Source organism: Tachyglossus aculeatus, chromosome 26, assembly GCF_015852505.1.
Source record: "Tachyglossus aculeatus isolate mTacAcu1 chromosome 26, mTacAcu1.pri, whole genome shotgun sequence".
Lineage (NCBI taxonomy): Eukaryota > Metazoa > Chordata > Mammalia > Monotremata > Tachyglossidae > Tachyglossus > Tachyglossus aculeatus.
Genome location: NC_052091.1, coordinates 6,748,691 through 6,762,113, shown reverse-complemented (window position 1 = coordinate 6,762,113; position 13,423 = coordinate 6,748,691). Strand labels below are relative to the sequence as shown.

The following is a 13,423-nucleotide window of genomic DNA, read 5'->3' as shown; positions in this document are numbered from 1 at the left end:
AGTCACTTCACTTCTCTGGGCCTTAGTTCCCTCATCTGTAAAATGGGGATTAAGACTGTGAACCCAATGTGGGAGAGGGACTGTGTCTAACCCGACTATCTTGCATCTACCCCAGCGCCTAGATCAGTGCCTGGCACATATTAAGCATTTAATAAATACCATAATTATTAAGCAGGGTGTGGGGCCACGTGGACTGTCATCTCAGGGGTGGGGGTGGGGGAAAGGGATGGAGGGGATTATGAAGGCACGCATCATCCATGTCTGTCTCTGCCCTTCTCTGTCTCTTTCGGTCTCTGTCAGAGTTTGTCTCTGTGGATTGCTGTCTGTCTCTACCTTTTTCTGTCTCTATCTAATTTCCTTGACTCTGTCTCCCTGCCTCTGTCACTGTGTGTCTCTATCTCTGCCTATCTTCCTGTCTTTACCTAGTTCGCTGTCTCTGTCTCCATGCCTCCAATCTCCCTGTTTCTGTCATTGTGTGTCTCTGACACTGTGCAGCTCTTGTCTCTGCCTATCTTCCTGTTTGTCTAGCTCCCTGTCTCTGTCTCTTTCACGATCTGTCTCTGTCTGGCTCTGTCTATCTCCCTGTCTCTGTCTCTCTAACTCCGTCTCCTTGTCTCTGTCTGTCACGGCATGTCTGCCTGTCTATCTCCCTATTTTTGTCTAACTCCCTGTCTCTGTATCCCTGCCTCCATCTCTCGGTTCTGTCCATCACCACGTGTCTCTGTCTCTGCCCATCCCCCTGTGTCTGCCACCGTATGTCTCTGTCTGTCTCTGCCTATTTCCCTCTCTCCATGTCTCTGTTTCTCTGTGGGTCAGTGTCGGTCTCGGTGAATTGCTGCCTAACAGTCTCTGACACTGTTTGTCTCGGTCTCTGCATTTTGGAATCTCCCTCTGAGTACTGCTGTCTGGCTCTGCCTTTTTCTATCTCTACCTTTATGTCTCTGTCTGCCTTCCTCTCTGCCTGTCTCCCTGTCCCTGTCTGTCCCTCTGTCTCTATTGTCACTGCCTGTCTCTGTCTCTGCATGTTGGGGGTCTCCTTCTGTATGTTGCTGTCTCTCCCTGCCTTTTGCTACCCCTAGCTTTATGTCCCTGTCTCTGTCTGCCTCCTTCTCTGTCTGCCTCCCTGTCCACAGGCCTGGGAGCCGGAAGGACCAGGGTGCTCTGCCATTTGTCTGCTGGGTGACCTTGGGCAAGTCACTTAACCTCTCTGAGTCTCAGTTACCTCATCTGTAAAATAGGGATTAAGACTGTGGGCCCCACGTGGAACAGGGGCTGTGTTCAACCTGGTTACCTTGTATCTTACCCCAGTGCTTAGAGCAGTGCTTAGCACACTGTAAGCACCTAACAAATACCATCATCATTATCATCATCATCATCTTTTCCTCCCTCTCAGTCTGTCTCCCTGTCTCTTTCAGTCCCTCCGTCCCTATCGTCACTGCCTGTCTCTGTCTCAGTGTCTCAGAGTTCACCTGTTATTGCTGTAGGTCTCTGCCTTTTGCTGTTTCAGTCTCATCTCTGTCTCTTCCTGTCCCTGCGTGTATCTGCCTGCCTCTGGGGTTGGGTGAGGGCTGGGGGCGGGTGTTTAGGGAAAGAGACATCAGATCAGGGGGCCCCTTTCTGCCTCCACGTTGAGATGGGAGGCACCCTCTCCATGGAGCCTTTAAGGCAGGTGGAGAGATACAGGAGCCAAGTTAGGGGGAGACCAGCCTCTGGCTGAACTCGGGGTGGGGGAGGAAACAGGACAGGAGTTGCCCAGAGGCATCAACATCCAGAGACTCTGACAACCAGAGACATTGACATCCAGAGACCCTGACATCCAAAGACGCCAACAACCAGAGAAGCCGACATCCAGAGATGTGTCAGGAGCAGAGGTGCAGAGGATGCAGGGATTGTCTCTTTGTTGCTGAATTGTACTTTTCAAGCGCTTAGTACAGTGCTCTGCATACAGTAAACACTCAACAAATACGACTGAATGAATGAATGAATACAGGACCGGTGGGTGGGAGGCAGTGTTGGGTGGGGAGGAGCAATAGGAAGGTGGGTGGGATGGCAAGGAGCGTGAAGATTTGGGGGCGAGCAAGATGCTCTTCTTTAGCTCCGCTGAGAAAATAGGCAGAGGCAAACCAGGAGGGATGGAAGTTAGACTTCAGGCGGGACTTCCTAATGATCAGGGAGGGGCCGGAATGGGGACAGGGGAAGCAAAGATACAGGATAAACTTGCTGCTCTCCCTAGGATGTGAGTCACTGGCAATTCCCTTGGCAGAGGGGCCTAGGAAGGGGCTTCTATCTGCTGAGAGGCAAGGAACTGGCCAGGATGAATCAATCAGTGGTATTTATTGAGCACTCACTATGTGCTGAGCACTGTACTAAGCCCTTTGGAGAGTACAGTGGAGCTGGTGGACATGATTCTTGCCCCCAAGAGTCTTACTACCCCTGGTTGGAGGAGGGAGAGGGCAGTTAGAGAAGGTCAGTCAGTCTTATTTATTGAGTGCTTACTGTGGGCAGAGCACCATACTAAGCACTTGGGAGAGTACAATATAAAAATATACAGACAGATTCCCTGTCCACAACAAGCTTACAGTCTAGAGTGCTTGACAGACATTAAAAGAAATCAATAAATGAAAGATATTCATTCATTCAATCGTATTTATTGAGCCCTTACTGTGTGCAGAGCACTGTACTAAGCACTGACATAAGTGCTATGGGGCTGAAGCAGGGGATGAATAAAGGGAGCAAGTCAGGGAGACACAGAGTGGAGAGAGAGAAGAGGAAAAGAGGGCTTAGTCAGGGAAGGCCTCTTGGAGGAGATTTACAAGGAATGTGTCTATTATACTGCAATGTGGCCTAGTGGTTAGAGTATGAGCTTGGGAGTCAGAAGGATCTGGGTTCTAATTCCAACTCCGCTGCTTGTCTGCTGTGTGACCTTGGACAAGTCCCTTAACTTCTCTGGGCCTCAGCTCCCTCATCTGTAACAGTGGGGATTGAGATTAGGAACCCTATGTGGGACAGGGACTGTGTCCAACCCAATTATCTTGTATCTATCCCAGCACTTCATAGAGTGCCTGGCACATAGTAAGCGCTTAACAAATAATATCATTATTATTATTAATGATAATCATATTATTAATAATAATAACAAATACCACAATTATTATTATATTGTCATGTTGCAGTTTCACAAGCTTTTAGTACAATGCTCTGCCCACAGTAAGTGCTCAATAAATATGATCATTTGATTGAGTGTGTGCCAGTGTGAACACTTGTATGTGCCTGCCTGTACCCAGGCTCTGTGTCTGTATATCTGCCAGTGTGCCTGTCCAATGTCTGTCTAGGTGTCTGGTGTGTGTGCCTGTCTGATTGTATCTGTGTGCCTGTTAGGAGCGTGGACACTGAGACCAAGCTCATATCCAGCGCTGACCTGGACCCAACTGACCAGGTGGTAAACAAGGCCCCTTTCCTCAAGTCCCCTCCCCGCCTCAAAACTTCACCCGTCTGGCAGCCTTCCTGGAGAGAATGCTCAGAGGTGGGAGGGGGAGGCGATGATGATAAAGGATTAACTTGCTGCTTTTTCCCTTCATGCGCCCTTCCCCCATGGGGTTGGCTGAGTGTGGATGCTGCTGGGGACTGACTCCCAACTTCCCTTCCCTCTGACCTGGCCAGGGGGCAGGGGGAGGAACTGAATGGGATCTTAGGTCAGCCAAAGGCCGCTGGCTTCATCATCCTCCTGGCCCAACCCTTCCCCATGATAAACCAGTCTTGACCCAGCTCCATTTCGGGGGACCCAGCCCGCCCCCACTCAAATCTGGGGTCCCTAGGCAGGGAATGAATGAGCCAGACCATCAGGGGAGACAGGGTGCTCCTTGTGTCCCCTTTGTACTCTTCCAAGCATTTAGTACAGTGTTCTGCACACAGTAAACCTCTCTCCCTCCTCATATCCAACAATGACTCTCCCTTCTTCAAAGCCTTTTAGAAGGCACACTTCCTCCAAGAGGCCTTCCTTGACTAAGCCCCCATTTCCTCTTCTCCCACTCCCTTCTGCGTCACCCTGACATGCTCCCTTTATTCATCCCTCCTCCGCCCCACAGCGCTTATGTCCCAATCTGTAATATATTGATCTGTATTAATGTCTGTCTCCCCCTCTAGACTGTAAGCCCACTGTGGGCAGGGAATGCATCTATTACTGTTTTGTATTCTCCCAAGAGCTTAGTACAGTACTCCGCACACAGTAAGCACTCAATAAATACGACTGACTGACTGTGAGTGTCCAGTAAATATGATTGATTGGAGCAGGGAATGGGGTCTCCCCTAGTCCAGGACTCCTCCACAGGACACCGGGTCAGGGCCGGGACACCCCCTCAGGGAAGCAGGGGCTTGGGTGCCCCTCAAGCCCCCCTGATTCAGCCCCAGAACAGCCAGGCTCCCTGCTCTTTCCAGGACATCATCAATCGTATTTATTGAGCGCTTACTGTGTGCAGAGCACTGTACTAAGCGCTTGGGAAGTACAAATTGGCAACATATAGAGACAGTCCCTACCCAACAGTGGGCTCACAGTCTAAAACAGTGGGCTCACAGGACAGACCGGGAGAGGTGGGGACTGGGCGGTCCCAGGAAACAGCCAGAACTGGGGATGAGGAAGGAGAGGGCGAGGCAGGAGGAGATGCCTGGCCCTGGTTAGGCCCTGGTGTTGCCATGGCAACGGGGGGACAGGCTAGACAGGATTGGGGTTGAACTTGGAGAGGTTGGTCTTAAATCAGAGGGAGATAGATAGGGGTGATCCCCTCCCCAGATTTTGACCTTTGCTCTCTCAAGACTCTAAAGAGAAGAGGGGGCTGGAGGGGTCATTCATTCATTCACTCATTCAGTTGTATTTATTGAGGGGTTACTTTGTGCAGAGCACTGTACTAAGCGCTTGGAAACTACCATACAGATAGTCAGTGGCTAGCGGGAGAGAGGTCTGGGCAACTCGCCTCTGTTACCTTATCTGTAAAATGGGGATTGAGACTGTGAACGCCACATGGGACAGGGACTGTGTCCAACTTGATTTGCTTGCATCCACTCCAGCACTCAGTACAGTGCCTGGCACGTAGTAAGTGCTTAACAGATACCATAAAAAACCTCGAATGGTGCAGTGGGAAGGGTGCGAGGGCTGGATGTGTGGGTTTGAGCCCCTGAACCAGGGAGCCCCTTCCCCTGTTACTGTCTAGGCCTCAGTTTCCCTGGCTGAGTCCTAGGGAGAGATTAGCCAAAGCAATGTGGTGGGAGAGAAACGGGAGGGAGGTCAGAGTTGGGAGGGGACTGCCTGGGGTGGGTTAGGGCCTATAGGGCCTCTGGAAGGAAATTGGGTATCTGGAAAGTAAAGGGACAGCCAGCCCCTGCCACTGCTCACCCATCAGTCCCTGGAAGTCAGAAGACCTGGGTTCTAATCCCCTCTCCGCCGCATTTACGCTGTGTAACCTTGGGCAGCTCACTTACCTTCTCTGTGGCTCAGTTACCTTATCTGTAAAATAGGGTTTAAGACTGTGAGCCCTACATGGGACAGGAAATGCATCGACCAGATTATCTTGTATCTACCTCAGAGCTTCATACAATGCCTGACACAGAGCAAGCGCTTAACAAATACCACAATTATTATTATTATTATTGAAAGGAGACAAGGGGAGGAACCAGTGGGAATCCTGACGATTATTCTGGAGTCTTCGGTCTCTGGATAGAGGCCTGCCTGGGGGAGGTTCAGTTTCTCCGGATGACTTTGTTGATCCAGGAGGAATATTTGCAGATTTTGGTGTAGACGGCCGGGTGTGAACCTGAGCCGCAAGGATAGTCACCCCAAGACAGGATTCCCTGCAAGGTCCCATTACACACCAGCGGGCCTCCTGAGTCCCCCTGGAGAGATGAGCCAGGGAGAGAGACATCTGTTAGTGCCTGAAACCTCCCTACTCATGACCCCATCGGGGCCATCTCCCCCCGACACAGACCCCCAGGCCTCCAGGTAGGTGCAGGGACTGGTATTAACCAGCATTCCCTCCGGCTGGAGCCCGGAATCCCGCCTTCCCACCTTCCCGCCCCCTGGCCACTCCCTCGTGGAAGCACCATCCTTCTCCCTTGCCACTCTGACCTGGCAGGGGTCACGGCCTCCGGCCTGCCCGGCGCACAGCATGTTTTGGGTCACGACCCCGGGGTAAGACTGGCTGCACTCCTCATGGGACAGGACCTTGACCGGTGCGCAGGAAAGGTTCTTGGCGTACTTCACTGTAGACAGTTATTATCGTCATCATCATTATTATTACTACTATAATTACTGTTTTTATTAATGCTATCATTATCGTCAAAGAGGGCGGCCCAGGTGACCTTTGGTGGAAACCCCGTAGCCCTAAACTCGGTCCCCTGCTCTCCTTCTCCCCAGGCCTCACAGCCACCCTCCCGGTTCCAGCCCAGTTCTCCAGGCTCCTCTCCTCTCTCTAAGCCTCATTCATTCATTCAATTGTATTTATTGAGCGCTTACTATGTGCAGAGCACTGTACTAAGCGCTTGGGAAGTCCAAGTTGGCAACAGATAGAGACAGTCCCTACCCAACAGTGGGCTCACAGTCTAGAAGGGGGAGACAGAGAACAAAACAAAACATATTAACAAAATATGTTTTTGTTAAAATATGCTGTGTGCAGAGCACTGTACTTAGTGCTTGGGAAAGTACGGTGTAACAGTAAACACACCATTCCCTTCCCATAGTAATAACAATACTACTACTACTAACAATAATAATAACAACGGTATTTGTTAATTTGCCCCACCCTTCTTTCCAGGCCCCACCCCCATTATCCAGGCCCCGCCCCTCTCTCTAGGCCTCACGCTTACTGTGTGCAGAGCACTGTACTGAGTGCTTGGGAGAGTACGGTGTAACAATAAACAGACCATTTCCTTCCAATAATAATAATAATATAATAATAATAATTGCAGTATTTGTGAATTTGCCCCACCCCTCTCTCCAGGCCCCGCCCCTCATCCAGCCTTGCTCATCTCCTGAAGATGGCAGAGATGGTGGCTAGTGGAGAAGCAGCGTGGCTTAGTGAAAAGAGCCCGGGGTTGGGAGTCAGAGGAGGTGGGTTCTAATCCCACCTCGGCCACATATCTGCTGTGTGACTTTGGGCAAGTCACTTCACTTCTCTGGGCCTCAGTTACCTTCTCTGTAAAATGGGAATTAAAAGTGTGAGCCCCAAGTGGGACAACCTGCTTACCCAGTGTCTACCCCAGTGCTTAGAACAGTGCTTGGCACATAGTAAGCGCTTAACAGAAACCATCATTATTATTAGAGAAGTAGCATGGCTCAGTGGAAAGAGCACGGGCTCTGGGGTCAGAGGTCATGGGTTCAAATCCCGGCTCCGCCGATTGTCAGCTGTGTGACTTTGGGCAAGTCGCTTCACTTTTCTGGGCCTCAGTTACTTCATCTGTAAAATGGGGATTAAGATTGTAAGACCCTGTGGGACAACCTGATCACCCCAGCGCTTAGAACAGTGCCTTGCACATAGTAAGCGCTTAATAAATGCCATTGTTATTATTATTATTGTTATTATCATTATTATTATCTCCAGGCCCCACCCCCTCCCACTAGGCCACACCCTCCCTCCCTCCATGGCCCCTCCCCTCCCGCCAGGTCACGCCCCTCCAAGCCCCGCCCATCACCAGGCCACGCCCCCCTTTCCAGGCCCCGCTCTGATAGATCCCACCCATCTCCAGGCCACGCCCCCATCTCCAAAGCCCCGCCCCTCCCTCCAGGCCTGGCCTATCTTCAGGCCACGCCCCCTCTCCAGGCCAAGCTCCCAATAGGCCCCCGCTCCTCCTCCAGGCCCCGCCCACTTCGGTCAGGCCCCGCCCATCTCCAAACCACGCCCACTCTCCACGCCCCGCCCCTTGAATGCCCCGCTCCACCCCCAGGCCCAGCCCCCCATCAGGCCCCGCCCCCTTCTCCAGGCCACGCCCTCATCAGGCCCGGCACCGCCCCCATCAACAATCCCTGCCCTTATCTCCAGGCCACGCCCCTATAGACACCCCGCACCCCAGGCCCCGCCCATCACCAAGCCCCGCCTCTCCCTCCAGTCCCCGCCCCTCCCCAGGCCACGCCCCCTATATGCCGCTGCTCCTCCCCAGGCCACGCCCCCACCACAAACCCGCCTCTCCCTCCAGGCCACGCCCCTCTCCCAGACCACGCCCCCTATAGTCCCCCACTCCCCAGGCCCCGCCCACGTCCGCCAGGCCACACCCCCATCGCCAGGCCCCGCCTCTCCTTCCAGGCCACGCCCCCTCTCTCCTGACCCCGCCCCTATATGCCTCCGCTCCTCCCCTGGTCACGCCCACTTTCGCCAGGCCGCGCCCCCGTTACCAAGCCCCGCCCTCCCTTCCAGGCCACGCCCCTTCCCAGGCCACGCCCCCTACATGCCAACTTGTACTTCCCGATCGTTTAGTACAGTGCTCTGTACAGAGTAAGCGCTCGATAAATACGATTGAATGAATGAATATGCCTCCGCTCCTCCTCCAGGCCCCGCCCCATCACCAAGCCCCGCCCTTACCTCCAGGTCCCGCCCCTCACCGGGCCACGCCCCCTACATGCCAACCCGTACTTCCCAAACGCTTAGTACAGCGCTCTGCACAGAGTAAGCGCTCGATAAATACGACTGAATGAATGAATACGCCTCCGCTCCTCCCCCTGGCCCCGCCCACTCCCGCCAGGCCCCGCCCCTCCCTCCAGGCCCCGCCCCCTCCCCGCCGGCCCCGCCCCTCTCCCCCCGCTGCCTCCCGGCGCCACCTTGCGGGCGGAGGGTGGTGGCCCACCCGGCGGCGTCGCAGAGCGCTCCGGGCTCGGGGCAGGCGTCGGGCAGGGGCAGGGCGCGGACCCTGGCGCCCAGGTCGGCGGGCCGCCGCAGCTTGATCAGCATCAGGTCGTGGTGGTGCTCGCGGCGGGGCAGCGTCGGGCTGGGGCTCGGCCGGAAGCCCGGGTGCCGGAACAGGCGCCGGCTCAGCCGCAGCTGCTCCCCGCCGTCCGCCAGCAGCAGGTTGTAGTCGCCCAGGCGGACCCACAGCCAACTGGAGGGGTGGCCGCCAGGGGGCGCGCTCAGCCTCTCGGGGAGGTTGGCCGCCAGGGGGCGCACTCAGCCGCTCAGGGGACCCCATCCGACACACACTCCACCCCCCCTACACACACACACACACACACACACACACACCCACACCCACACCCACACCCACACACACACACACACACACACACACACACCCCACCCCAGCGCTTACAACGGTGCCCGGCGCTTCGCACAGTGTAAGCGCTTAACAAATACCATTATCTCTCATTCATTCATCAACAACAATAATAATAATAATGGTACTTGTTAAGCGCTTAACAAATACCATTATCTCTCATACATTCATCAATAATAATAATGATGGCATTTGTTAAGCGCTTAACAAATGCCATTATCTCTCATTCATCAATAATCATAATAATGATGGTACTTGTTAAGCGCTTAACAAATACCATTATCTCCCATTCATTCATTAATAATAATAATGATGGTATTAGTTAAACGCTTAACAAATACCATTATCTCATTCATTCATTAATAATAATAATGATGGTATTTGTTAAGCGCTTAACAGATACCATTATCTCTCATTCATTCATTAATAATAATAATGATGGTACTTGTTAAGCGCTTAACAAATACCATTATCTCTCATTCATTTATTAATAATAATAATGATGGTACTTGTTAAGCACTTAACAAATACCATTACCTCTCATTCATCAACAATAATAATAATAATAATGGTATTTGTTAAGCGCTTAACAAATACCATTACCTCTCATTCATTCATCAATAATAATAATAATGATGGTATTTGTTAAGCGCTTAACAAATACCATTATCTCATTCATTCATTAATAATAATAATGATGGTACTTATTAAGCGCTGAACAAATACCATTATCTCATTCATTCATTCAATAATAATAATACTAACTGTACTTGTTAAGCACTTAACAAATACCATCATCTCTCATTCATTCATTAATAAGAATAATGATGGTATTTGTTAAGCGCTTAACAAATACCATTATCTCTCATTCATTCATTAATAATAATAATAATAATGGTACTTGTTAAGTGCTTAACAAGTACCATTATCTCATTCATTAATAATAATAATGATGGTACTTGTTAAGCGCTTAACAAGTGCCATTATCTCTCATTCATTAATTAATAATAATAATAATAATAATGGTACTTGTTAAACACTTAACAAATACCATCATTACTATTATTAATGAATGAGATAATGGTATTTGTTAAGCACTTAACAAATACCATTAATGATGGCATTAGTTAAGCGCTTAACAAATACCATTATCTCTCATTCATCATCATCATCAATCGTATTTATTGAGCGCTTACTGTGTGCAGAGCACTGTACTAAGCGCTTGGGAAGTACAAGCTGGCAATTCATTCATTAATAATGATAATGATGGTATTTGTTAAGCGCTTAACAAATACCATTATCTTATTCATTCATTAACAATAATAATAATGATAATGATGGTATTTGTTAAGCGCTTAACAAATACCATTATCTCTCATTCAATCAATCAATCAATCGTATTTATTGAGCGCTTATAATAATAATAACTATGGTATCTGTTAAGCGCTTAACAAATACCATTATCTCTCATTCATTCATTAATAATAATGATGGTATTTGTTATGCGCTTAAATACCATTACCTCTCATTCATTCATCAATAATAATAATGATAATGATGGTATTTGTTAAGCGCTTAACAAATACCATTACCTCTCATTCACTCATTCATTAATAATGATGGTATTTGTTAAGCACTTAACAAATACCATTATCTCTCATTTATTCATTAATAATAATAATAATAATAATAATGGTATTTGTTAAGTGCTTAACAAATACCATTATCTCTCATTCATTCATTTATAATAATAATAATAATGATGACATTTGTTAAGCGCTTACTCTGTGCAAAGCACTGTTCTAAGTGCTAGGGGGGATACAAGGTGATCAGGTTGTCCCATGTGGCGCTCACAGTCTTCATCCCCATTTTACAGATGAGGGAACTGAGGCTCAGAGAAGTGAAGTGACTGGTCCAAAGTCACACAGCTGACAAGTGGCGGAGCCGGGATTAGAACCCATGACCTCTGACTCCCAAGCTTGGGCTCTTTCCACCGAGCCACGCTGCTTCTCTATAACCCGTTCCCTTCCAATAATAATAATAATGGTATTTATTAAGCGCTTACTTTGTGCCAGGCACTGTCCTAAGCGCTGGGTGCAGACAAGCAAAGCAAGTTGGACACAGTCCCGGTCCCCATGGGGCTCAAAGTCTCAACCCCCATTTTCGAGATGAGGGGACTGAGGCCCAGAGAAGCGAAACGACTGACCCAAGGTCACACGGTAGACAGGTGAGAAGCAGCGTGGCTCAATGGAAAGAGCACGGGCTTTGGAGTCAGAGGTCATGGGTTCAAATCCCGGCTCCACCAAGTGACTTTGGGCAAGTCACTTCACTTCTCTGGGCCTCAGTTCCCTCATCTGCTAAATGGGGATTAAGACTTTGAGCCCCATGTGGGACAACCTGATCACCTTGTATCCCCCAGCGCTTAGAACGGTGCTTTGCACATATTAAGCGCTTAGCAAATACCATCATTATTATTATTATTATTACAGTCGGGATTAGAACCCATGACCTTTTGACTCCCAGCCCTCTGCCCCCCACAACCCAGACCGACCCTGCTGACCCCCTCCCCTGGGCCTGACCCCACCCTCCCTGCTGACCCCTCCACTGTCTGTGACCCCCGTGACCCTCTCCCCCTTCTGTTGGTCCTGACCTGTCGAAGCAGGTGGCTGCAGTGAGCACCCAGGAGCGGTCCACTAGGACCCCGGCGCAGCGAAACTGCAGGTTCCGGAACAGAGAGACCTGCCATGGGTGCGAATCCCGCCCGCAGGTGCTCACTTCCAGAGGCTTCTCCAATTCGGGCTCTGTGGGGAGGCAGTGCTGTCACTGGGAGGGTGGGGGGTTGGAGAGCTGGGCCTAAATTTAGGGCCTGGAGGAAATGGGGAGGGTCGGGACAGGGACGGGGGGGGGCAGGATGACCCAGCCGGGGGTAGGGGGATGGAGATAATAATAAATATAATAATAGTAATTATGGTATTTGTTCAGCGCTTACTATGTGCCAGGCACTGTACTAAGCACTGGGATGAATTTAAGCTAATCAGGTTGTCCCTGTCCCACATGGGGCTCACAGTCTCGATCCCCATTTTAACTGAGGCCCAGAGAAGTGAAGTGACTTGCCCAGGTTGCCCAGCAGACATGCGGCAGAGTCGGGATTAGAACCCATGACCTGTGGCAGGAGGACCGGGCCCAGAAGCGGGAGGGTGAGGATGGAGGGGAAGGCTGGAGGCAGGGAGATGGAGAGGGAGGCCGGAGGCAGGGGGCTGGAGATGGAGAGGGAGGTCGGAGGCAGGGGGATGGAAATGGAGAGGGAGGTCGGAGGCAGGGGGCTGGGGATGGAGAGGGAGGCTGGAGGTAGAGGGATGGAAATGGGAGGGAGGCTGGAGGCAGAGGGATGGAAATGGAGAGGGAGGCTGGAGGCAGAGGGATGGAAATGGAGAGGGAGGCCGGAGGCAGAGGGCTGGAGATGGAGTGGGAGGCCAGAGGCAGGGGGATGGAGATAAGGAACGAGGCAGGAGAATGGGGTAGGAGAGGGAGAGGCCGGATCTGGGGCAGTAGAAGAGGGAGGCCGGAGGCAGGGGGATGCAGATAAGGAGCGAGGCAGGAGAATGGGGTAGGAGAGGGAGAGGCCGGATCTGGGGCAGTAGGAGAGGGAGGTTGGAGGCAGGGGGGTGCAGATAAGGAGCGAGGCAGGAGAATGGGGTAGGAGAGGGAGAGGCCGGATCTGGGGCAGTAGCGGGCAGGGCAGTGGGGTTAGGGTCTTGTGGCGGATTCCCCCGACATCCGCCCTGGACCCCTTGCTCACCTGAGGCGCTCAGCTGGAGGGCGAGGAGCAGGAGGTGGAGGGCAAGCAGCTTGGCACCCATCTCTGCCAGCTGTCAGTGACGAAGTGAGCGGTCAGCACCCGCAGCGCCCAACCTAGACGTCCGGACCCGCCGCCTTTCCCCTGCCCCACCCGGAGGACTCCCTGCCTTGGGACACTGAGGCTTTTGTGTGGGTCCTCCGCACCCCTCGCCCCCGCCCCTTCTTTCCCCTTTCCCCCTGATGGGAACGGATGAGCCACTAATTAGATAATTAGGATCCGGGCCCAACCGGTTCCTGGGGGCCCCCGGGGAACTTCGAACGGCACAGCGCGAGCCTGATCCCCGAACCCAGGCTTGCGCCCCAACTCTAGGCATGCCTG

General features: G+C 51.6%; 1 protein-coding gene across 1 annotated transcript; it reads right to left on the bottom strand.

The window, feature by feature from the left end:
• Positions 1 to 5,609: 5,609 nt before the first annotated feature.
• LOC119945950 (kallikrein-10-like) lies at positions 5,610 to 13,132 on the bottom strand. Its single transcript, XM_038767260.1, has 5 exons — positions 13,046 to 13,132; positions 11,897 to 12,047; positions 8,798 to 9,075; positions 6,116 to 6,249; positions 5,610 to 5,883 (listed from the first exon to the last, which is right to left on the bottom strand). The coding sequence occupies exons 1-5, from the start codon at positions 13,104 to 13,106 to the stop codon at positions 5,731 to 5,733; spliced, it is 777 nt and encodes a 258-aa protein (XP_038623188.1). The 5' UTR covers positions 13,107 to 13,132; the 3' UTR covers positions 5,610 to 5,730.
• Between the last annotated feature and the right edge of the window lie 291 nt (positions 13,133 to 13,423).